The 25,130-nt window shown below is 56.3% G+C and overlaps 1 protein-coding gene across 1 annotated transcript in view; it reads left to right on the forward strand.

Moving 5' to 3' along the window:
• The first annotated feature begins 2,755 nt into the window (after nucleotides 1-2,755).
• LGR6 (leucine rich repeat containing G protein-coupled receptor 6) overlaps nucleotides 2,756-25,130 on the forward strand; it is a 118,004-nt gene continuing 95,629 nt past the window's right edge. Inside the window, exon 1 of the mRNA XM_057315721.1 lies at nucleotides 2,756-2,967. Within this exon, the coding sequence (XP_057171704.1) occupies nucleotides 2,756-2,967 (212 nt within the window). The remainder of the gene's footprint in view (nucleotides 2,968-25,130) is intronic.

A 25,130-nucleotide genomic window follows, 5' to 3' on the forward strand; every position in this document is an offset into this window, starting at 1 on the left:
TTTTGTCCGTCCACCCTCCATGGAGGAAAGAAATGGCCTCAAAGATTTGCACGACCTGGGGCCCAATGCCAGGGCCTGGTGGGCAACCCTGAGCAGGGGTTAGGGCCGAAGTGGCTGACCCACAGCCTGCACGCTGACGGGGAGCAGCTTCTGATGCCCCATCGTCCAGTTTTCCAGGGGCCTCAGACTTTGGTCTCTAGTGTCTCGGGGTGCCACGATTGAGTCCCAGTTACTCAGGGTTCTCCTGCCCCACCTCCCACCCCTGTACGCAGTACGACCAATCCTGTTCCCTTCTCCTTGAGTTCGCTTGCCTTCTCCTGCCATCCCTAGTCGTCTCTACCTGCCAGTGTCCCCAGGGTCCTCCTCAGCCACCGTCCGCTGCCCCACGAGGGTGCAGGCCCCGCAGCCACACCGACGTGCAGGGCAGGAACTGGGGGCTTTGCTGCTCCGTGGGAGGCTGTTGCTGAGGCCAGAGTGGCCAAGTTTGCTCCTTCACGCCCCCCTTGCTCCCCTCCGCCACAGGAGGAAGGGAGGAGAGAGAGCAGTGAGGGAATTTTGGAGGCAAGGAAAACCAGGGGAGAAACAGAAAACAGGGTGGGGTTGAGGACCCAGGAGAAAGCAGGCCATCCCACTGCACACCATGGAACATAATATGGCCTCATGAGCTCCTGTCTGACTCCCTGATTAGACTGCACAGTTTCGCATGGCAAGGTGCCTGATGCTTGACACCAATTGTCCCTGGTGGAGGGCCCTGGGGGGGGCACACAGAGAGCCTGGACAAATCAGAGCAGGAGGCCCTGAAATGCAGTTAGATCCCCAAATGGAAGAGGAGGCAGAGGTCTCACTGGCCAGTCTGAGTTCCTAGTAAAGTACAAGGGGTCGGGGTCAGAGACAGCCTTTGTCAGGCCTGGTTGGAGAAGGGGAACAGAGGTAGGGCTCTCTGCTCCATCAGGAGCTTTCCCAGGATGAGGTTAGACTCTGGTGCTCCCTCCAGGGGGAATGGATGTCACGGCCTCTTCTAAACTATGTTTATCAGGAGTCCCAGAGGTTGGCCCCATTATGACCCTCAAATTGGCAGGCTGGAGACTAGCTCTGAGCCCCCCAAGCCCTCCATGAAGGAGGTTGAAACAGGCTCAACCATGGTTTTTCCAGCCTGGGCCCCTCACACTGGAGCAGCGGGAGCTGCAAACAGGCAGGGGAATGGAGCCAAGCTGTGGATGAGTGAGGCTGAAAACAGGCTGATCTGGGAAGGCAGGGGCGGCTTCTGTTTGTGGGTCTTTTCCGGTAATGGGAGCCGGCATCATGTGTGCAGGACCTTCTCTGGCTTTCCTAGGTGGCTCAACTACATTCAGGGCCATGGCCCCAACTAGAGCCTGGGGTCAGGGTCTGCCGGCTGACCTGGGGACCTGGGAGGTTAGCAGCAGTGGCAGAGAACGGGGTTGGGGGGGTGGATGATGTGAGGTATGGAGGGGTCTGGAGGTATGGGGTGGAAGGAATAGTGGCTGCCTCTGAGTCTCCAGGCTTTGGGTATACACTCTGGATGGACCATGGGAAGATAGAGCCCAAATGGGAGACAGAACAGTCTCTAGCTCGGCGCTGGAGTTTGGCTCAGCGTGGGAGAGACCAGAGAAAACAAAAGGCTACATGAAAGAAGCACAGCCAGCCCAATCTGGTCTAAGAGTAGGGACTTGATGCCAGCCTTAGCCACCGTCTGCCCTGCCCCTCCGGACCCTGGGATGGGCCAGAAGAACCCTGGGATTCCAGCCTCCGGCTGGCTGGGCTGCAGCTGCAGTACTGGGCTCCAGGGGGCGCCAATCTGCTGACTTTCAGGACGCCTCCGAGAGCCCAGCTGGCTCAGTCTCTCAGTCTGTCTACCTAGCTTGGTCCCCCACAGGATCAAGGTGATCCCAGGGCCTTAGACCTGACTGGGGCTGCATGCATGCAAAGCATTCAGTGGGTGGAAATCCGCACCCGTTTCTTTGGTGGCGGGCCGGCTGCTCTTTCCTCTTTGCGCACTGCCCCCATCCTTGCGTAAGGTGGAACTTTCACCAAATGACCCCTTTCAGGACAAGTCCTCACTTCCCTCCTCCAGGAGACAAGGTGACAAGGATAGACCCTGAATTCCAGTTCTGGGTCTGTCCCTCCAGCCATGTGACCTTGAACAAATCATTTCCCTCTTGGGTCTCTGTGGAAAATGTGGTAGAGGGGTTGGGGGCCTCTGGGAATGCTTAAGGTTGCTTCCAGAGGGCCTCCTGCAAGTCCCACTGACCGGTGGCTGACCCTGCAAGCAAGAGGGTCCCCATCCCGCAAGCCTGGGTCCTGGGACATCCCATGGTTTCCAAACAAGTGCAAGAGCGGGTCCCTGACGTGCCGTCTCTGCTCGCTCTCTTAGGGTTTCTTTGCTTTTTTTTTTTCTTTCCTGGATGAAATTCCTGCCAGCTCCGAAGGAGGGAAGGGGAGCGAGCCACAGCACAGAAAGTTTCCTTGACTCCTCCTCCCTGTGTCTCCCTCCCTTGCCAAGCCCAGCCTGTGAAACTGAATAACGAAGATCACTCAACAATGCCTGCCCCTTTCTGACTGCACCGTCCCCGCGCTGCCGCCGCTGCCGCCCACGACGCCCAGCAGAGCCCGCGAGGCGCTCCCCCTCGACGGCGCAGCCCGCCGGCCCGGCCGCGGGACCCAGAGGCGAGCCGCGGCGGCCACCGCGCCGGAGCGCCCGCCCGCCCGCCAGGTGCCCCGGCCGCCGGCCGCCGAGATGCCCAGCCCGCCGGCACTCAGGGCGCTGTGGCTGTGCGCCGCGCTGTGCGCCTCCCCGTGCGCCCGCGGCGCCCCCCAGCCCGGCCCGGCGCCCGCCGCCTGCCCGGCCCCCTGCCACTGCCAGGAGGACGGCATCATGCTGTCGGCCGACTGCTCGGAGCTCGGGCTCTCCGCCGTGCCGGGGGACCTGGACCCCCTGACGGCTTACCTGTGAGTACTGGCCCGCACGTCCCTCCCTGCTCCCGCCTGGCCGCCCGCTAGCGCCCAGCCCCGACCTCCGGCTAGGGCACCTGCCAGGCTGGGGCCGGGAGGCATGGGCATCCGGGGAGAGCTCTTCCCCTTCCAAGTGGACTGCTGCGAGACTGGGCTGAGGCGCGCCTGTGTGTTGGGGGCGGTGGGGGGGCAGAGTGAGTCTGAGAGGGCAGATCAGACAAATGATGGGGCCGGGCTTCCCTCAGTTTCTCAGTGGCCCCTGTATGAGAATGGCCCCTTCACTGTGGGAGCTCAGGCTTGGTAAGAGGTGGGTGTCTGGACACTGCAGCTGGAGGGCCCCGGGGCTCCCCCCCCCCCCCCCCCCCCGCACAGCAGTGCCCAGGACCGTGGCTGAAAAGAAGCCGACTGATTTGGTGGTAGAGGAGAGGGGAGGGGCTCCAGTGGGGTGCAGAGATCATCTGTCCCTCTGCCATGGCAAGGAGAGCAGAGCTGTCATACTGAGGCTGGGTGGCCTTGGTGGTGGTGGTGGGGGGATCCCAGAAGCTGGGAGCGGGGCCTTGCTCACTCTTGGCTCCTCCAGAAGGGCCCCTGCCAGCACCGTCTCCCTCTGCTGAGGCCTCCTGGCTCCCCCAGGGGCCTCCCTGAAGTCGTGTCCCAAGAGGCTGTCAGAGACACTAATTTGCGGGCAGGCTCTGAGGCCGAAAACCAGAGAACCATTTTTAGAGCTGAGTTGGGGTGAGATGGCGCGTGAAGGGGACCCTATTGGGGGCAGCTGTCCCGAGGTAGGCTCAGAGGAGTTTCCCCCTCAGAGCCTCAGGGCTGGGGGCACTCCCTGCTCCCACCTGGGCAGGAGGAGGGTGTGAGAGCGCATTCCAGACCACCTCACCCACCCCCACCTCTGCTCTGGGGAGGAAACCTGCCCCCACCCCCAGCCCTGCTCAGGCTCCTTCACCTTTTCTCAGAGGAGTTCAGGTGGGAAAGTCTGGGACCTTCTGTCCCAGGGACAGGCTCTGGGGCTCCAGGACCTGCGATCTCCGAGGAAGAGGGGGCTGGGCTAGTTTTCACAGGAGTCCAGCAGTGTCTGTTGAGCTAAATGGAATCAGGACACTCAGTTGTGGGGTTGTCCTGGCGGCATGTGGAGGGTCCTGAATTGCAACCCTTCCTGGAGCTCCCCCCGCCCCCAGTCCTTCTGTCCCTAGTTGGATGTCCCTTCAAGAAGCACAGGCGGGGGACCAGGGCGGGGAGTGGGGGGAGTAAATAGTGTCCACATTCCAAAAGGGCAAATTGAATCCTTCACAGACCAGGAGGTGACGGCAGGGGTAAACACTGTGAGCCCCTTGGGGGGCTGTGAGGGTGTCCCCACAGCTGGCAGAGGAGGGCTGGCTCTGGCCCCCATGCCTGCTACAGCTAGGGCAGCCCCACTTTGAGCCGTTTTATAAATTGGGGGTATATGACATTGTTTCATTTGAAGAGAGGGCTCTGGGGCTAGAAAGTTTGGAAATGGCATTTGTAGAGTCTTTCTCTGGGGGAGCAGAAGGAAGGGCCTTTTCCTGGGGTGGGGGGATGGGGCCTTGAAGGGGTGAGGGGATGGGACCTTCCAGAGATTGGCTGCTCCAACCTCCATTCTCAGCACCTGTCTTTCCAGACTGACCCTTTTTCTGGAAGAACTTGGGGAAGGAGAGGTACAGTGCCACCTTTGGAATCCCAGTGTCCCACCATCCATGCCGATGGAAGATTTTCCACCACCTTGTCACAGTTCTCTGGAGCTGTGAGGTCTGCATTTGGGTTCAGCGGCAGTGGCACTGTCTGAGCTTGTCTTGTGTCTCTGTGGGAATAGAGAAAGCCTCTCTCTCCCAAAACTCAGACTGTGGTTCAGAGAGCGGGAGAGGGGAGGAGTAGGGTCCTGAGACAATATGGGGGATTTAACAGTGGGCTCTGGAATACTGGGGGGACATGTCCCCTGCCCTGGACTGCGGACAGGTCTCATGTGGATGGTAGATGAAGGGTCTCTGCTGGGGGCAGCTGGCCTGGGGGTGGCTCTCTTCCTTTGCCTCTCAGGAAGGTGGAGCAGGCATGAGGGTTGTCATTGAAAGGAGCGAGGGCAGGGAGGTCGTGGGGCTCGCTTCCTCCCCAGCTATGTCAGGAAATGCCCAGGCTGGCCTTGCCTCAAGGAGCCCAGCTCTAGCGGAGGACGCCGCAGATTTACGTTTGATGATGGAATCAGCCGTGCCTCTCTGTCTGGGCCCCCAAACCCTGGTTCCTTCCAAGCTTTGCTACCTACTGAGTCACTGAGCTTCCTCTGAGCCTCGGGTTCATCGTTTGTGTATGGAGAGAAGTGGGTAGCAGGGAGGACGAAATGAGATAATATGTCTGTGCCTGACACACAGGGGAAGATGTAGAAATAGTGGCTATTATTATCATGCCTGCTGCTGGGTGTTCAATGGAGGTGGAAGCAAGCTCCCAGGACACTTCACACAGGAGGGAAATGGAGTCCAGGGGTGAGTACAGAACTCAAGGGAGGGTTGCTGGGTGGCTCAGGCAGTTGGGTGTCCGACTCTTGATTTTGGCTCAGGTCATGATCTTGGAGTCCTGGGATCGAGCCCCACATCGGCTCTACACTCAGCATGGAGTCTGCTTGTCCCTCTCCCTCTGCTCCCGACCCTCCTCTCTCAAATAAATAACTAAATAAAATCTTAAAATAAAAAGAACCCAAGGGAATGGTCTCTGGCAGGAAGAAGAAAGGTATGTGCTAGGGAGTCATCTGCGGGTGCCGGTCTTGGTCGATGCTTGGTTGTTCGGGGGGCCTGCAGCCCAAGGAGTCAGTCGACAGTGGGGGTGGGGGCGGGAGGGGAGTGGACACTTGAGTCTTCCTGACACAGGGTCGAGAAGGTGAAAAGTAAGATTCAGGCAGTTGGGTGTACAGGAAGTGACAGGTGTGCAGGAAGTGATAGGTGTACAGGAAGTGACAGGTGTGCAGGAAGTGGCCGGCCTTCCTGGGTACCTGAGGATCTCAGACGGAGCCATAGATTGAACCATAGGTGGCACCAAGGAACATGGACTCCAGCAGATACCTGGGGGTCCTAGACCTGCCCCAATAAAAATTACTTCACATCTGCTTCCCCACCCCAGGAGGGTGAGAGTCCCTCTTTCTAGGCAGCTACCTCTCATGGTGAACACACCTCTACCTTCCTCCCTCTTGCTTCTAGCGAAGACCAGGAAGTCTTCTTTACACCCAACTGCTATCCTTTACTTTGACACTCAAGTCCAAAAATAATGATTCTTTTGAACCCCAACACCATCCCTGTTTGATCAAAGTTGGGAGGACAGGCTTGAAATAGTCACCATCTTTCAAATATCTCTCATTTTTTGAAGTCTCCTCCCAAACTGAGTGGCCGTGAGCCTCACTGGGGTTTGAACCTTCTTCCTGGGTAGGTCCTGTTCTGGAAACCCATCTGGAGGAGGTGGAGCTCTGGGGGCATTCCAGACTGATGGTGACATGAAGACATGATGTCTCTTGCTGTATTCTACCCCATACACACAGTGAAGGGACGGGGATCTCCAGAGAGCAAATACTTGTTGGCAAAGACCCAGAGTTGTCCCTGAATGGGAGAATCTGAGTAGTTACTCTGTGCCTCCTTTTGCTCCCAAAGTCGAGCCGTATCAGGAGCAGATGGTGGGAGAAAAGCCTTCTTGGGAGGCCCCTACACTTGCATTTGGCCCTGAGTGTCCATCTCCAATGCCCACTGCTTTGGGGGCTAAGAGAGGGGCCAATCCTCTGGGCAGCCCTAGTCAGGCTGCTCATTGTCTTCTTGGGACTTCACTCCCTTTCAGACTGCCCGTGATAACCACTGAGCTTGTTTTCAAGGTCGTCGTGTGTGTGTGTGTATGTGTGTAAGGGTCTCAATTCTAGGTAATTTGCATCCTCCCCATCACTGCCTGGGGGGTTACCCATGACCAGATGGAGTCAGGCCACTGGGGGATGGCAGAGGGGTTAAAAGCACAGGCATCAGCCATAACAGAGCAGAGGGATGACTCATCACTAAGCCATGTGAACCTGGTCCAGTTGATCTGTGACTTAGTTTCCTCATCTGTAAAGGGAGCTAATATCTATCTCATAGGGTTGCTATGTGGATTCACTGAAGTCGTGTTTGTAAAGGGTTTGGCATAGTGTGTGACCTGTGGGAAGAGCTCAGTCAGTGCTAGCCAATGTTGTTGTTATGGTGACTGGGGCCAAGAAGTGTTAGGCATGGAAGTCTTCCTGGAGGAGGAAGTCCTGGAGCTAGCATTGGGAAGAGAGGAGGAGGACTGTTCTGTGAAAGGCGTGGAATTGGGGTGTGTGTGTGTGTGTGTGTGTGTGTGTGTGTGTGGTGGGGGCCACGAGACGGAGGAGTAGCTGGCAAGGAGACTGAAGGCGCTGTACTGGGAACCCAGAGCAGCTATAGTGTTCTGCTGGCTGGTGCAGTCTTAGGGCACCCGGGGCAGGAGGTGGACAGCAGATGAAAGATGCCAGCCTCCTCCCAGCATGTCCTGATGGGCCTTGCGGGCCTATCGCAGGAAGAAGCAAGGACGCATGAATGAGCAGCTTCAGCAGATGAGAGCCGGCCTTGGGCAGGATGTGCCTGGAGGCTCAATGTGCCCGAGCTCCTGTCTCACTCCAAGTCTACCCTTCCTGGGTCAGGCCTCAGTTTCCCTTTCTGGTAGATTCTAAGAGCCTGAGCCATCTCTGCCTTCCTGAAACTTGGGATTTGTGAGGTCTGATCCTTGGTCTCTCGGTTACTGTGATGTGAGCTCCCAAACTTTTCTGGACCTCAATGTCTACACATTTCGTCGAAAAACTGGAGCGGGAGGGGTAGGGAGAAACCAACCGTGAGCCTGCTCCCCGGATGCAGGAAGAGAAAGCCTCCAGTGAGAACTGCTTGGCCGAGGTGGGCAGTAGGGGAAGGGACTGCGGGAAGGGAGGAGGGGGACCCAGACAGCACCCAGACCAGGGCAGAGAGGAGAAGGGCAAAGCCAGGGAGAGTGATTCCAGGAAGTGGGGTGCCAGCCTTCCTCCAAAGTGCAGCCTGCGGGAACGGGCCCATCAGAGGGCAGTCCTGGGGGGTCGCCGGAGGAGGATGAGTGCGTGGAGGAGCCAACACCCCAGTTCAAAGGAAAGGCAGGAAACAACCCTAGGCAAAAGAAAAAGGAAACCTCTGGGCTCTGGCAGCAGCAAGCGCTGGGCGCGGCCGGGTGGGGTGGCTGGCGGAGGAGAAGAAGGCCTGGCTCGGAGCAGAGTTGGCCCCCAGCCCGCCCCCCCCCCCCCCCCGTTCAACCCCGCCTTCCCCCATGCCGTGGGCTCTCAACCCTGATGGCCCCACACGTGCCACAGCCCGCTTCCCACTCTGCCCCGTGCCCATCGGGCCGAGAGACGGACGGGGCACAGGACAGGGCACCGCATGGGGAGGCCCTGCCCGGGAGGCCGGGAGGCTCTGGCTGTGGCCTCCAGTCTCTGCCCCACTAGTTAGGAGCGGTGAGTCTTTGGACAAGTCACTTAACCTCTCCACAGTTAGCTTCTTCATCTTGAATGTGGGAGCAGGAACAGTATTTACTTGGAAGGGGGCAGGGGAGGAGCCCATGAGACAAAGAAAGTGAAACAGGGTGTCTTTCATGTTTATACCCACTTTCAAAGGTTGACAATTTATATTGTTTTTCTCCATCTTTTGAACTGCAAATGATCTGCTGAGGCCCAGAAAGGGAATAACAGAGCCACCTGTGACAGGGTGGGGATGGAAGGTGCCAGTGTGGTCTTCTAGAGCCCCATCAGATCGCCTGCCCACAGGCCTACGTTCTTCCTTTCTTCCTCCCTCCCTCCCTCCTTCTGTCCTAATAAAGCCCCCTCCCACTGTCCCTCAGGGAAATGGGCTTTTCAAAGAGCCCGTTCAGCTTTGAGCTCCCAGCCCCCTAGATGATGGCGGAAGTGATCCTCTTGTCACAGGGACACGTGAGGAGATGGGCCCTGGTCTGATACCTGGTGGGAGACTCTCCAGAGAAGAGAAGTCTGGGCTTCCGGGTCACTCCTGTCTGGAGAGTCCAGCTTCTCCCCAGAAGTGGGATTTCTGTGGAATTAGGGCCTTCCCTGGTATAGCCCGAGGAAAAGCAGGTGTGCTCACTGGGCAGTTGGGATTTCTGCCCCAGCCACATGCCCTTAGGGGCCAGTAAGGATTCTCATCTGAGCTCGTCCCTAATGGGCTGTGTGACCTTAGTCTAGTAACTCACTCTGTTGGGTGCAGGGCCAAGGCAAGGAGTCCCACTGGGGCATTGGGAAGGTACAAGAGACAGGGGTGGGGGAGAAATTTCCAACCCTCTTTTTCAGGTTGGAAAAGATGCCTTCTTTTAGCCAAACTGAAATGGACTCACTGAATCAGGGGCTCTCAGGGTTGTGGGAGCCCCTTTGTGCTAGCTAGTTCCTTACTAAAAAAAGGGGTGGTCCCCATTTCTAATGACAACTCAGGTCTTTCCTCCCGCCCTTCAGACATGGAAGAACAGGTCTCAGGAGGAGAAAAACATCCAAAAGGCCAAACTTGGGCAGGGAGCAGAGTTATTTTGGAAGCAGTGAAAGGACATGGGGGGGGGTAGGGCTCAGGGGTTGGCACTGCGCCCCCCGGAGCCATGCCAGAGCAGGCCACGGGCGGGCTGGCAGCGGGCAGGTGGGGGCTGGGCCCAGCTGCTCTGCAACAGGGCACCCCTAGAGCTGCCGAGGTGTCCTCTGTGCCACTGTCCTCTTCCTCCTCCAAAGCTCATAAGGAAGGTCTGCATCTTGAATTTCCCCAGCCCTGGGGCATCAGGCCCCCTCTGATGAATCGTGTGAGATACAGAATCTAAGGCGGGGGCCAGGGAAGCACCTCGAGCCCAGTGTTTTGCCTCTCCCATCTGCTCTTGCACACAGTGGGGATGCCTTCCAGGTTGACATTTTCATTTCCTGGACTATTACTTTTCTTCCAGGAAGAAACCAGATTGTCAGGAAGGTCATCCCTGGGGCCTAGGAAAGTGCCATGGCGCTGGCCTGGCTGCCTTAACCTAGCAGCTGGTGTTTCCTGCCTCAGCTCATGGGAACTCAGGGAGAGAAGGTCCAGGGTTATCCCTATCTTACGGATGAGGAAACTGGGACGTTCAGACGCTAAGAGTTGGCCTGAGGCCACTAGCCAGTGGTGGGATTTCGTCCTAACTACTGCCACTCGGGGGGTCAGAGTGGGGGGGTCTGGAGCTCTGAGTGAATGGGCGAGACTCTGGGCACGTTGAACTCCCAGGTGGAACAGTCCCTTAAAGCCTAGTTCCGGTTTCTTGTCTTTCTCGAGAGGTGGCGGTGGTTTCATTCCCATCCCATCGGCCAGCAGGGTCTCTAGGAGCTCCTCTGTGGGGGCTGCTTGAAGGAGAAGGTGCTGGGTCCTCTGTGAGGCAGTCAGGATGGGGATGGGGATGTGAGGGGAGACAGGAAGAGCTGGCTCACTGTACCAGATGGTCATGGGGAAGGTCCCCGGAGGACCAGCAGTGAGGTCAGGGCCACTGAGAGGACAGGGAGGACCGTGCTGGTCAGGGGAGGCCCCGGGGGAGGGATGAGAGGCCCCATCCTGATTCCTGAAGGACCAGGGGATTCAGATGGGGGTGGATAGGGAAGGCCCTCCAGGAGAAGGGAAAGCAAGAGCCTCCAACACAGAACATCCTGGGGCTCTGTTACTTGATCACCATAGATTTTCTATCTCACTCCTCGAGGTGGGATAGTCCAGAGCAGGCTCTCGGCCTTTTTCGCCTCAGGCCACACATATGAAAAACAAAAACAGATTCAAGGTGTTTAGCAGCTGGGATAAATCATTTAGGCTGCTCCCAGCCACAGGCGTCTAGCCAACCCCAGGCAGCATCCGGCACCCCAGGGGCCGAGACCCTCTCTGTCTCTGTCTCTCTCTCTGCTGCCGGGGAAGAAGCTCTTGTTTGCAGCCTGACCGCAAGGGTTCAAATCTCAGCTCCAGCACTGACTCACTGGACGGCGCTCCCTGACTCTGCACCTCCCTGGGCCGCCAGTGCCTTAGCTTCAAAATGGGCAGAAGAGTATCAAGCTTGCAGTTTGGCAGAGCGCTTGGCACCCAGCATATGCCGACACAGAAGGGCTATTGCTATTACCCAACACTGATCTCCCTTGGAAAGAGAAACTGAGGCAGGTACAAAGTGGCCCTGCGTCTTACCGATGCCACTCCGTCAATCTAGGGCTTGGCTGGGAGTGAGACCCAGAGGGTTGAATCTAGAACACAGTTCTCCTCTCCTCTCTCCCTGCCACTGTCCCCTCCCCTTTGCCCTTGGAGGTGCTGGAGGAGGTGGGGGTGTCCCTGAGAGTGTCCAGACAGGCGGATGGGAGGAGGGTGCTGAGTGCCTTCCATTGCACTGCTGTCAGGGATTTGGACATGGTCCCTAGGCTCAAAGCCAAGGCAGATGGACTACTGAAGGGGGAAGAGGGGAGGAGTGGTGGTGCAAAGGAGGTGCCATCACTGTCCCCTTCTACCACCCCAGCCCAGTTCATTGCTAGGGTCACCGCAGGGCAGGGAGGGGGTGCTCGCTCAGGTGGCCCATGGAGGATCAAAACTGTTGAGGTTTTTTCCACCTCCCTGTGTGATTTGCAAGTTTGAATGGTCCCCCGACCTGAGTTACCATTGACTCCTGGGAAACAAGCCAAGGCAGCAGCCGCTAAGGGGCTTTTAACACCTCCTGTAGGAAGGAAGCCTTCCCTTAGGTGGACCCAGCCTAAGGATTCTTTTCCCCAGGCCCTGGGTCTCTCCCAATTTGCTTCATGTTCCTTTGCATATAGGACTGTGCTGTTCCATGGGGCTAACTCTGAGGATAGAGCGTGTTCAAACCCAGGTTCAAGCCCACTTGCCATAGCACACTGTTCGCATCCTGATAATGCCTCCCGTCCCAGCTTATGCTGCGCTCTCCCCGTTCCCTTTGTTTTTTGTTGGTTTTTATTTTTTTGAAGATTTTATTTATTTATTTATTTGACAGAGAGACACAGCGGGGAAAGGGAACACCAGCAGGGGGAGTGGGAGAGGGAGAGGCAGGCTTCCCGCTGAGCGGGGAGCCCGATGTGGGGCTCGATCTCAGGACCCTGGGATCATGACCTGAGCCGAAGGCAGATGCTTAACGACTGATCCACCCAGCTGCCCCTCCCCGTCCCCTTTGTTAATGGTCAGTGATAATGCCGCTCAAACTCTCACGCTGTGTGGGGAGCAAATATTCATTTGGGAGCACGGTGCTGAAGGCTTTCTGCTGCATCTGCCCTGGGCGGGGATGTCCTGTCCTTCCTCCCCCTCTCAGATGGGGAGGGGGACACCCGGCGAAGGGGGAGAGACATGGTCAGAGGTAAGCTTGGGGGCTCCTCTTTTCTCTGCCCTGGGGGCTCAGCGAGGGAGATAAGACAAGCACACAAATCAAGGTGACACTTTGCGGGGAGTGAGACGGGCACCAGGCAGGTCCAGATAAGGAGCAGCCGGCAGGCGCATGGAGGGAGGAAAGCTCGTGCTAACTGATGCCGTCGATGCAGAAACCTCTGGAGAGGCAGTTGTGCAAGGGAAAAACCACAGGAGTGGGCGCTAGAAGCCCTAGGTGGACACTCATTTGCAAAACAGAATAATCGTCTGTCCCCGATGAAGTGGTTGTATTAAGCAAGGTCCTGCTTGGAAGAGTGCTTAGCCTGTAGAGGATGTTGTTCCCCACCCCCCATGCCGCCAAGAAAATATCAAGTAGGACTGCATACCCATGTCTGTTGAGGGGCTGTGTGTGTGTCCATCTGTCTGTCCCCCTGACAAAGACTCTCTGCCTCATTGGGTTCAGATTCAGGGCAGGAGCGGTATCTCTTTGCACGAGAAGTTGGAGCTCTCTGGGAAGGGCCAGAACTCGGGCTTCCGACGGGCAGCTTCCTGAAGGCAGGATCTGTGCTCCTGGTTCCCTTCCTCTTAGGACCGCATCACAAACCCCTTCAAACGCATGGGCACGTGCTTGCATGTACACACACACACACACACACACACACACACACACACACACGTGTACCAGCCTCTACCTGCAGGGGGCACTCTGAACAGGGCCACAAACACTACAGGACTATGCATTCGGTCTTTCTCCCTCCAGCTGGGCTCCAGATCTGGGGCAGCCCGAGGGTGGGGGTGTCTGAGGAAGGGGAGGTGGATCGAGTGTCCAGGGATTGTGAAGGCTGAGGCAGGAAGGGGCCGTAAACTAATCCCCTGCCTTTGTGGTGGACAGAGCCGATTAGGAGGCTGGGAGGAGAGAAGAAAGGAAGGGGACTATTGTCTAGGACAAAAGCAAGAGAGAACAAGAATTGGGACAGGGCTTGGGCTCCCGCCCTCATTTACCTGGGGGCAGACCCAGGAGAGCCCGGAGCCCGGGAGCCAGCTCACTTCTTAGACCGGACTGGACCCCAGCTCTCCCAGCATGGTTACCAGCTTCCGCACTTGGGAGCTGGGTGACTTGGGCTCACCCCTTAGACCGGGGCTGCTTCGGCCGCCACACAGGCCCTGTGCTTGGGTGAATGCTGCCTGCTCTTGCCGTCTTACAGGGTGGCCCCACATTTTTGTTTTGCACGGGGTCCTGTAAATTGTCTTGCTCTTCACCTCTCCGAGCCCCATATTTCTGAATTTTAGAATGAGGAAATCTCTTGCGCGGCCTCCCATCTCCCATTCCAAGTGGTCATAGATTCAAATGAGACCACGTCTCTGTGCTCTGTCCTCTGATTCCTCACATGACAGATACATGTCTTCTGTCCTTACAATCCTGATAGACCCGGGGGGTGGACACAAGTACAGGAATGGATGGGAGGAGGGGTGCCTTGAGGAGGGATGCCTCAGGGCAGAAGAGGCAGCTTCTGTTGGGGATGCACCCGAGGTGGCCTCAGGGCTGGAGGGGACACTGGGTGCTCCTGGGCTGGGGGCACTCCTTGGCCTGAGCATGACGTCTGCAAGGGGCCAGGGGTATGGGGTGCGCTGTGCCCAGATGATGCATGGGGCGCATCTGAATCTCGGTGTAACTGTGGGTGGCAAGGCCTTTGCTTGAATGGGCAGGTCTCTGTGTGAGTTGCAGCCCGTCCCAGTTTTCGGAGAATAGCAGAGTAGTTAAGCGCATGAGCTCCGGAGCTGCCCCTCCAGGGCTCGGATCCTGGCTTTGCCTTTTACAGGTCTTTGGGAAAGGATTTACTCTTTGGTGCCTTCATTTCCTCAGCTGGACATGATAGGGACGCTAATGATAGCCACCTCAGAGGGCTGTTGGGAGGGCTGAATGAGATAATATATGGAAAATGCTTAGAAGAGTGTCTGACGCATAGTAACCTCAATGGGCGTTAACTATTACTATTCATTTATTCAACTGATAAACGTTTACTGAGTGTCTACTCCTCGCAGGCACAGCCTGCTCAGCACCCGGTATTGCAGCAACAGTTCTCCATATAACAGCCACCGTGGCTGGTCGGGGTGGGGGCAGACAAAGATTTCGTGCCCTGTGCGAGCCCCCTCAGTACCTGCAGAACCCTGCTGGCTCCGCCCCTCCCGCCTCTCCCACCTCCGGCTACTGTGCAGTGAGGTGCTGCCCATTCTGGAAGAATGGGAAGATGTCAATAGGTCCCCTCCTCCAATTTTGTCTGAGACTCCCCGGACACTGGCCCACCTGAGCCCTAGGTCTGCTCTCTGGTTAGCGGAATTGGAATCAGGAGATCCCGGGCTAGAATTCTGTTTGCCACCAACTTGCTGAGGGCCTTTGGACAAGTCCTCTGATCTCTTGGGGCCCGTTTCCTGTCGGGCTGGCTGTTCCTTTTTTTTTTTTTTTTTAAGATTTTATTTATTTATTCGAAAGAGAGAGAGACAGCCAGCGAGAGGGAACACAAGCAGGGGGAGTGGGAGAGGAAGAAGCAGGCTCCCAGCGGAGGAGCCTGATGCAGGGCTCGATCCCAGAACGCCGGGTTCTTGCCCTGAGCTGAAGGCAGACGCTTAACGACTGAGCCACCCAGGCGCCCCGGGCTGGCCGTTCCTGATCCCAGGATATTATAGAGACAAATGATCGTGTATAAATGAAGAGGCAGGGGGAAGAGAAGGGGAGGAAGGAGCCCGAGCGAGGCCATGTTGAGACTGTGGGATGAGGGAGGTGCCAGGGTCCCCGGAGATTTGCAGTTTCACTCAGTGAGACTTGAGATCCCGGGGGCTGGGACAAGGCACGGCCATCACCAGCACCTCCAGGGCTGTGTGCCCAGCCAGAACAAGGCCCCCCATTAACTATGTGCAGCCAGCGGAAAGAGGAATGCCCACCCCCCCGCCAGCCGACGCCACGCCAACCCTCGCTTCGTGGCTGGCTCCCCTGATCTGAATGCAGAAGCCCAGGGTGCCGCCTCCCCCTCTGCCTGCCCTGCCTCTACCTGCCAGAAAGTATTAGCCTCACCCTCCAGACTGGCATGGGGGTGCAAAGGCACCATGCTGCGGGGCCCGGGGGACCTGCTGGGGGTGGGGCTTGGGGTCAGGAAATACCTGGGCTAACCCCTAGAACCCTGGTGTGCCCGGCCCAGATGGACAGCGCTGGAGCCTGTAGGGGGCAGGGGGTGAAGAGTGTAGCAAACGGGAAAGGTTGGGAAACTCAGAAGCTTGCCCTGGGGGCCCTCCTGAAGTTTTGCTGCAGCCCCCTGCCCCTAACCCAAGCTAGAAGCCCTGCACGGGCAGACCAAGTCCTCCACCACCCCACCCTTGCTTTAGCATGGCTCCTCAAGAATGTGATCACTGGGAAGTTCTTCCTGGTGTCCCTCCTTCTTCCTGCTGTAGTATCCCTGAGTTTCCTTCCTGTTCTGGTCAGAGGGGAGAGAGCCAGCCGCTACCCCCGCTTTGATAGCCTCAAATGCACTGGGGGGTGGACTGGATTTCATTTCACTTTCTCCAAGAGGACGTGAGCCCACCTTACGGAGTCCACCTCAGAGGCAGGAGGTAGAGAAGTTGTGCAGTCCCCAGGGATCCTGGAGGGGCTGCTGAGGGTCTCTGCCCCTCCGTGGGGACTGCACAGCACGGCGGCTCCCTGCCCCACAACCCCCCGGGGCTGCTGCCAGCCAGCTCACTGCCCCAGTGGCCCCACAGTGCGGGGAGGGGGCAGAGTAGGTGAGTGGGGCAAGAGCCAGATTTTAGCCTCTGCTTGGCCTTGTCCAGGCCAGGCCACAACTGGACATCTCTGTGAGTCAGTCTGGTCAATACTTAGCAAAAAAGTGATTGAAAAACTATTTGGGAGGGGTTGCTTGAAGAAGGTTTTTTCTGTTCTTCAGTCCCTTGGATCTCCCAAAGCCTTTTGACTCCAAGTATGGGTGGCAGACCAGCAGTGTCGGCACTGGGAACTGTTAGTGTGTGCGGGAGCTCAGGCCCCACCCCAGATCTACTGAGTCAGAATCTGCCTTTTGGAGTGCGCCAGGGACTGCCCCAAAGCTTCTCCTTGACGTAAGTCACCCCATCAGCTCAGTCTCTGGCCAGCCACTCCCCCCCCCATACCCTCCCACCCAGAATTGCGTTAACCTAGTTTGTACTTAGGTGATGCCCCATTGGCTTATATCTAGGGCAATAAGAAAGAGCCCCGTGGACATCACTGTGATTTACTCAAGGATGTGGTTAAGCGAAGGGTTCAGACAAGAAGCCTGCAGCTCTGGGGGCCAGTCTTCAGAGGAAGCAGGGGAAGCATCAGCTTGATTTCGGATACAAGGGGATACCCGAGATGTCTCTTCTTCCAGGAAAGCCTTCCCTAATCCTTCAACCCTGGGAGAGGGCTCCCCTCTGTGTGCCTGCTCTGCTCCAGGGCTCATCCCCCTGGGATCGAAGTTCTGGTTACTGGGGTGTTTCCCAAACTAGGCTGGGAAGCCCTGGAAAGCAGGGCCCCAGCCACCAATGCTCCCTGGTATCCTCAGGGCTGGCACAAGCCCCTTGCATAAGGGTGCTCGAAAGTATTGGTGGGATGAGTGAAGGAAAGAACTAACGGATGAATCACTAATGCATGGCCAGAGGCAGGAGGTGCAGAGCAGAAACCAGCCTCAGAAGCACGTGTGCTCACCTGAGAGAGAGTGCAGGGATGCTGGGAGGGAGGGCCACCCTCTCCAGACTTGGTGGTAGCCCTAACCTGGCTCCGCTGCAGGCCGGAGGTGTGGCACCCAACCCAGACGGCTGCGGTGAGCACGGAGCCGTACTGGGGAGCCTCTTAAGCTGCCAGTTAGCCAGCTCGTGGCCAGGCTTGGGTTTCATTAGAGTGAGACATCTGTTCTATAAACCCTTCTACTTAGAAGCTTTTGCCTTTCCTATTCATTCTCTTTACTACTTTTTCTTTTAAAGAACACATCTTTTGAAAATTTCCACCCAGTTTCAAACAAGCTAAGACGAACAAAGGTATGTGCTTGCCTCTAGGCTTGGATGGAGAGAGAGCTCCAGGGACTTGAGGCTCCTGGTTCTTCAATCCACATTGTGTGTCTGGCTCTTGCCTAAGCTCTGAAGGTCCAAGATGAGTGAGCCCTGTGGTCTGTGCTAGTAGAGATCTCAGGCTGGTGGGTCAGAAGGTTACCGCCTTGTACGTGTTTGGATGAGGATAGGCACAGGCCGGTCGTGGGGGTACTCAGGAGGTGGGGAGCAGCAGTGGGGAGGAGTGTGTCCCACCATGGAATCCTGCGGTGGTCCAGGGTGCTGGGACCGATGGCTAGGGAACTCTGGGAAAGAAGTCTGAGAACACCAAAGCCCTTGGCCATGCCAACAGATGTCAGTAAGTGTTTCTTGAGCACCTACTATGTGCCAGAGCCTGTGTTCAATGTCCTGGGAGTCCACAGATGAGTGAGATGATATTGAGTCGTGGATTAAACTTCCGATTTCAATCCAATGAGGTAAAAAGTTGAGAAGTCTTGACAAGATGCCGTGGGAATCTAGAGGGAACCCTTAGCCAGCTTGAGGTTCATGGAAGATTTTCAGAATGAGTCTTTCTTTTAACTAACTTTTTTTATTTGAGAATAATATACATCACAGAAAAGACTACCTATCGCCTGTTAAATTTTTGCAAGCTGAGTACACTGGCATCATCAGCACCCAGACCAAGAAACAGAATGTCCACAGCTTTCTAGAAATCCTCCACCCACCATGCCTTCCTCTAGGCACTACCCATTCCCCCACCAAGGGTAACCACTGTCATGATTTCTAACAACATAGGTGCGTACTGCCTGTGTTTTGCACTTTACATAAATGGAGCACTCTTTTATGTCTGGGCTCTTCCCCTCGCCGTGTTTGAGGTATCCGTCCACACCACACTCTTGCTTGCAGCCATCGCTCACTCTCGCTCATTGCTGCGCATACTCACTTCGGGAGAACACAACGCGGTCTATCCATCCTACCGCTGCTGCGCGTTGGACACGTCCCGGTTTGGGGGCATTGTGGATGGCGTTGTACGGCGTTTGGTGAGCATCTGGATGTGTTTCTGTTGGTTGTTCATCCAGGAGTGGGATAGCGGGGCCACAGATCCCGGGGAGTCTCCTGGGTGAGAATGAGTTTCCTAGGTGACGTGCAGAATGGCTTATCAGCTTGGTCTGAGGCATCAGGAGGGAGGAGGAGGGTGAGGAGAGGGCTGAGGGAAGGGGGAGCCCATGGCAGGGCCGCAGGGCCGAGCAGTATATTGTGACCCATCTGACTACTTACTGTATACTTTCCAGTGGCTCCTATTACAAAGTACCACGAACAGGGTGACTTAAAACAACAGGAATTGATTCTCTCACGTGCTGGAGGCCAGAAACCCAGAATCAAGATGGCGGCAGGGCTCCACTGACTACAGAGGCTCTAGGGAAGAATCCACTGCACGCCTCTTCTAACTTGTGGTGGCTGCCAGCTCCCTTGGCTTGCGGCCATGTCACTCCAATCTCTGTCTCTGTCTCCACATCACCTTCTTCTCTGTGTGTCTTATAAGGGCACTTGTCATCAGATTTAGGGCCCATTCAAATAATCCAAGATGCTCTCCTCATTTCAAGATCCTTCTCTTCATGACCCTATTCCTAAGTATCATCACATTCACGGGGTCCGGAGATTAAGATGTAGACGTGTCTTTGGGGGGCCACCATTCAGCCTACTACACCATCCCTCACTGCCAACCGAAGCACCCCAGCCCCGTCCCCCACTTTGCAAAGTACTCAGGCCACTTTCTAATGGCTAAACCTGTCCCTCTTGGCTACCGCAGGTCAGCTTCCTCCTGAGGCCCAGGCACTGGAGAGTCTTCCAGCACTAACGTTCAAGGCTCTGTCCGGCTGGGTCTATGGTTCTGCATCTCTCCTCCGGCTGCGGAGTCCTCCCTGTCTGTACACACGAGCACACATGCTTCCTCCAGTGCTCAGCGAGGCTCTGCACACAAGGGCACTCGGAACAAGGAACTGAGGCTGAAGGCACCTTTCCAGCAGGGTCCAGTCCCAGCCCAGGGCACCATGCCCAGTGGCAGTCCAGTGGCCAGCCCTTCTCCATGTCCCTCTCCCCCAGACACCACTACCTCAGATGGAACCTGACTATTACCTTGTCCCAGGGCTTCTGTGGCAGTCCTGGTTACACACACACACACACACACACACACACACACACACACGCACAGGGAGGAGGCAGGAGCCTGGGGGAAGGGGCAGGAGCCCAGCCCTTTGCTCTTCCTTGGAGGAGGCCTAGGAGACAGGAATGCCTTTGGCTGGGGGACCCTGGCCAGAGATCAGAAGATCAAAGGATGCGAAGATCAGGGCTGGGGCAGGTGGCACTCACTTGGAAGCAGCAGAGAGAAGTAGCAGCTGGTGCTTCCTAAGGGCAGGGCTGACCCAGAATGCCCTCCCTCCCTTCTCCTCCCCTCCCCTCCCCTCCCCTCTGCTTCCCCACCCTATTTCCGTTGTGACCCTACTGTGCTGCTTCTCCAGGAGGAAGAGCTGTAGGGGTTGAATGCAGGGGAGGGGAGGGATGTTAACTGGCATTCATGCCACTTGATAGGCACAGCCACTACCCCTGACACACAAGGATTCTCCCATGTAACCCTCACAATTCCCCTAAGAGGAACCATTACATAACCTGTTAGAGATGCAGAAAGTAAAAGCCCAAAGAGGAAAGGTATCTTGCCCAATGTCAAACAACTGGTAAGTGGTGGGGCCAAGATACAAACTCAGGCAGTCTGACACCCAAGCCCACAAACTACTACACCCTAACGGAAGGCGCAGAACTCTGTTCAGTCCAACTGCAGCATGAGGGAGTGAGGTTAGACTTCAGGAAGAACTTCTTGCTGGGCAGGGATGTGAGATCCGGATCTTACATCTAGTCTTTGTGCAAGTCCGATGAACCCAATAGGTAGGGAGTTGGGGAAGAGGGTAGGTTGTTGGGGACACCAACCAGAGGGTGGGACGGAGGCAGCAGACCCGAGAGATTCAGAGGGGAGGCGGCAGGAGTCCCTGGGGGCTCTAGGCATTCGGGACCTCAGCAGCCTGCCTGCGCACGGCACGGGTGTGGCAGGACCTCCCCGAGGCCGACCAGGAAAGCAGGGCGAGGCGCGCCCAGGTGGGCTTGGAGGAGGGGAGCAGAGTTCCGGAAAGTTCCACTGGTTCTCTGGGTCCCTGGGAGCGGGACTCAGAGCCTGCGGATGACGAGATGGGTGGGGCTCTCCCGGGCAGCCTTAATCCCTCTGCATTGTTCCCGGAGCTGCAGCGGCTGCCTCCCTGCTTCCGGGCCCTTCAGCCCCAGGGGCAGCCGCACAACACGGACACGGGTGCCTGGGGGCCGAGCTGCCGCCCTGCGCCCTGCGCACTGGCTCCCGGCTCCCATGCAACTGGGTTCAACAGAGCCAGCTGGTGGGGGAGGGGGTTGGCTCTGCCACTTATTCGCTGTGTGAGTAGATGTGAAGTAACTCGGTATCTCCCAGCCTCCGTTTCTTCATTTAAAATAGGAATAAATACTGCTTCACTCCCTGGCTTGATAAAAGGATTAAATTAAATGAGACCAAGGATGTCCCAGAACTCTATACACTGGGAAAGACATTCAAATGGAGGGGAACTGGAGAGGCAGAGGGGTGAGGTTGGACACAATTTGGGACTTTGGCATCAGAGGGACCTTGATTTTGCTGAGTGTCCTCTGTAAAATGGGTCTGTAAAGCCTTTGTAAAGCCCAGGGTCTGCCCCAGCAGAATTGGCTCTTACTATATGCTTCGAGCTTCCAGCTTCTGCCCTTTCCCACTAGATTCAAACTGAAGCTGGGACCAGGTGCAAAAGGTGTCCTGGTGGGGCTCCTGGGTGGGGTGGGAGTAGGTGGCAATTGGGTGCTCCTTCCTGTGTCCGTCCGTGGAGGTAGGTGGAGTTGCTGGGTCAGGAAGGCGAAGGGACCCTCATAGGAGAGGAAAGCTTCCATCTGGGATGCGGGGGTAGGAGGTATGTGACTCTGAATAGAGGGGCCTTTCTTCGGTTTCCACCCCCAGACACACCCTGTCCCTTTATCCAGTGAAATAAAGGCTCAAGACAGCAGCACCAAGAGCCTCAGCTGCTGAACAAACAGGACTCAGGGCTGTGGTCCGCGCACAAAGTGGACTCCACCTCTGGTCCTCATGCGGCCCTAGTCCTTCCCACCTGTGCCCCCTCGGCTTCCTACCCCACCCCTCAGGGATTTCCCAGTCTGAGGAGGGACACAGAGTTCTTCCCCTTGGTGAGGTCTTACCCAATGCGATGGCATCGTCCTCTGTATGGTGCTTCAAGTGTGAGAGGGTAGACAGAATTCACACCCAAACACCTCTGTGTATGGAAATGGTGCCCTTCTAGATGGAGCCAGAGATGGGAATAAGGGCTGGAAAAGAGCTGGTGGGTCAGGGGAGACCAGAGCTTGACGGGGCTCAGTGGGCAGGTCCCCAAATGTACAGCCACTGCTGCCTTCCTTGGCTGGCTTGATTCGCTCCGCTCCTGCTGCAGGCCTCTTCAGTCCTTCTGGCCAGGGTCGGCCTGTGGGGTGCTCAGTAAATGTTGGCTGAATGACATATGGCTGGATGAGTAAATGTATGGATGTATGGATGAAGACCGGAGGCTTCCTGTAGGAGGAGGCACTCGAGCTGGGTCTCGGTGAATGGTAGAGGCAGGCAGAGGTGCTCACGGGTCATATCAGTTGCTTATTTACCCTGTGGCAGGCACTGGCTGAGCACTTTACCAGTGAGAAAACTAAGGCAGAGAGAGGTGAAGTAACTTGCCCAAAGTCACACAGCCAGTAAGTGGCAGAACTGGAGAGCAAACACAGGTCCGACTCCGGAGGCTGTCGTTGTGCCGTCCAATGTCCCTCTGATGCTGGACATGTTCTAGATCGCACTGTTTATCGTGGTAGCCGCTAGCCCTGTGTGGCTATTGATCCTTAAAATGTGGCTAGTGGAGTCGAGGAACTCAATTTTTAATTTGATTTAATTTTAATGAACTTAAAGTGAAATAATCACATGTAGGTGTTGGGTACTGCACCGGCCGGTGGTCTATGCTGCCTCTCAGGAGGGAGAGCGGAGAGAAGGGAGTCCGGAACCCGTCCTCCCCAGCTTCCAGAGGCTCTGTCCCTTCACGTTAGTTAGACCACACTGCAGCCCTGCCTGGGCCCAGGAGGCCCGCGGCCCTTTAACCTCTCCACCTGTGGGTGGCATGGCTGGGCCGTGGGGGAGAAGCACACACATACACACATTATGCGATCCCTGGGCCATGCTTTGCTCTTGAGAACCTTCGCCTGGCTCTGGGCATGGGCAGAGGGACAGCCCTCACTGGCCCAACTCTTGACTACCCCATGCAAGGTCTCCGAGGGTCATGACTAATTGCCTGGGCGGAAGCAGCCCTTGCACCTGAATGTTGTAATAATTCTGACGGGAATTCGGGGACTCCGTGGGCCACCACGCTTAGCCACTTTACCCTGCAGAGCCAGAGATGTCCCTTAGCCTGGGATGAGCCTGAATTCCTCACAAAGAGATTGCCCTGAGGAACTGAGGGTCAGAGCCCATCCTAGAACTCTGTCTCCATCCCCACTGCCTGTCCCCTTCTTCGCTCTGCCCAGGCACCCACACCTTTGGCATGCTGTTGCCATCAGATTTCCCCCTTATTTGTTTGACAAGAAGAAGGCAGAGCCATAGCGTTTGGTCTGAGGTTGGTTCTGATGGCACCAAACCACGAAATCCCAAATCTAGCATCTCTGAGTAGAAGGGACCTCTCCTGGGCCTCTTCCCTCCTTGGCCTCCTTTCTCTGCCATCAGAACTTGAGACCCACGCCCACAGATGAAATATCATGATACCCATGAGCGACATTCCCTGACTTCGGTGGTCTTTTAACCCAGGGCTTTAAAAAAAAAAAACACCTTGTACTTTTCTTTGCCTGACTTGTAAGAATGTCTCCTTCCCTTGCTCTTACCCCTCCCTGCTCCCCCTGAATGACCCGCCCGAGGATGCTCTGGGGGTCCTGGCTCTCTCTGGTTCAATCTGACTTGCGCGAGCCTCACCTTTGCTGAGAAACCACGGGGGACTTTCTCTCCCCTTAGAAATGAGCCCCAAGTCAGGGGAGGGGGGTAGGGCCACCTCGTCCACCCCTCCAGCTTCTCTTGTACTGTCCACTACGCCCCTCCATTCCACACCCTCCTGCCACTCCAGACAGTCTGGAAGACATGCTCGTTACAAACATGGGAGTCAGGACATGACACAATGAGGCAATAGTCCTTGTATTGAAAACTACAGCATTGTTCTCATCTAGGACTTTGTACAAAGCTTAAGAGAATGTGTCCTGCTGTCATGTGAAGACAGATACATTTTATCCTGATTGGAGTACACTCCCTTGTTTGGCAATCTGGGAAAACTGCAAAAATCCAAGAGAACTTTGTGTCAACCAGTGTGCTTAGAATCTCAAAGAAGACAGCTGGTACCACGTCATCTCCGATAAGGAGGTGTCACCTAAGGGAGTCAACTGGGCAGGGGAGGCTGCTTTAGGAAACCCAAGATCAATGTGGTGGGGTGGAGAGAGCATTGCCTGGGGTTTAGGAGATCTAATTCTCGCTGCCATCAACTTGCTGTGTGACCTCAGGTCACTCTGTCCAGCTTTGGATCTGTTTCCTCACTTGTAAACTGATTGAGTGCAAGAAGAGGAAAGCAACTTTCATTCAGGGGGGTGTTTGGAAATGCCTGGGGTGTTTCGGACGGTCACAACTGGGAGATGCTACCAGTACTAAGGAGTGAGGCCAGGGATTCTAACAGCCCTGTGGTGAATGGCCAGTCCTGTCCACCCTGCTGACAAGCCCCCTCCCCCACTGCGTAACATGGGGTGCTGTCTGGGTGCTTTCCACTCTGAACTCAGTTCTGCAAGCTGCTCATGTCTCATATACACCCCACCCTCGTTTCTGCCCCAGGAAGCCATAGTGGTTTACCCTTTCCCCCTTCTGAGCCTCTGTTTTAGTCTCGAGTCTGGACACACAGCTCAGAACTTAATTGGGATAGTGGCTGCAGGAGCTGTTTGTAAACCGCAAAGCAGAGTACATATGTGGGGTTTTTTTTGTTGCTACTTTGTGAGTAAACAATCCTTCCCCAGCAACACTGTAAACTCCTGGAGGGCCCAGACCCTGCCCTGTGCTTTGTCTCTGTTCCTCCAGATGCCTACCCCTGTGCTGGGCATACTGCAGCCAGTCAGGAAAGAATGATCTGTAGGGCTGGAGGGGACCTCAGTATGGCCTGATTGAACCAGCTTCCCTGATTCCGGATTCCACGTTCTTCCCTCTCTACCGTGGCACCTGCCTCTCTTGTTGACCGAGGAATTCAGCAAGTGTTCCCTGAGCGCCAGATGGTGCCCGTGGCAGCCAGCCTGTCTACTGGCCCTTTTCAGTGGGAGGGACTCCCCCATCCCCCACAGTGGGCTATATCTACACTGGCTTGTCCTGCTACCCGTCAACCCCCAAGCTGTCTCCCATCCTGGTGGGAAGTGAGCCAGGCCTGGCCTGGCCCTTGTGGGGAAGGAACGTTGTGGCAGCCCATTAGGCCCTAATCAGAGACAGTTACCCTGAAAGGAAGAGGCCAAAGAGAAACCTGAAGGTCCACTGTAGGTGCCCGAGGGATCCTTCAGAGGATTGACCTCACTTTTACCTTTTCTAGAGGATGC

The sequence above is a fragment of the Ursus arctos genome, unplaced genomic scaffold (genome assembly GCF_023065955.2).
Source record: "Ursus arctos isolate Adak ecotype North America unplaced genomic scaffold, UrsArc2.0 scaffold_2, whole genome shotgun sequence".
Taxonomy (NCBI): domain Eukaryota; kingdom Metazoa; phylum Chordata; class Mammalia; order Carnivora; family Ursidae; genus Ursus; species Ursus arctos.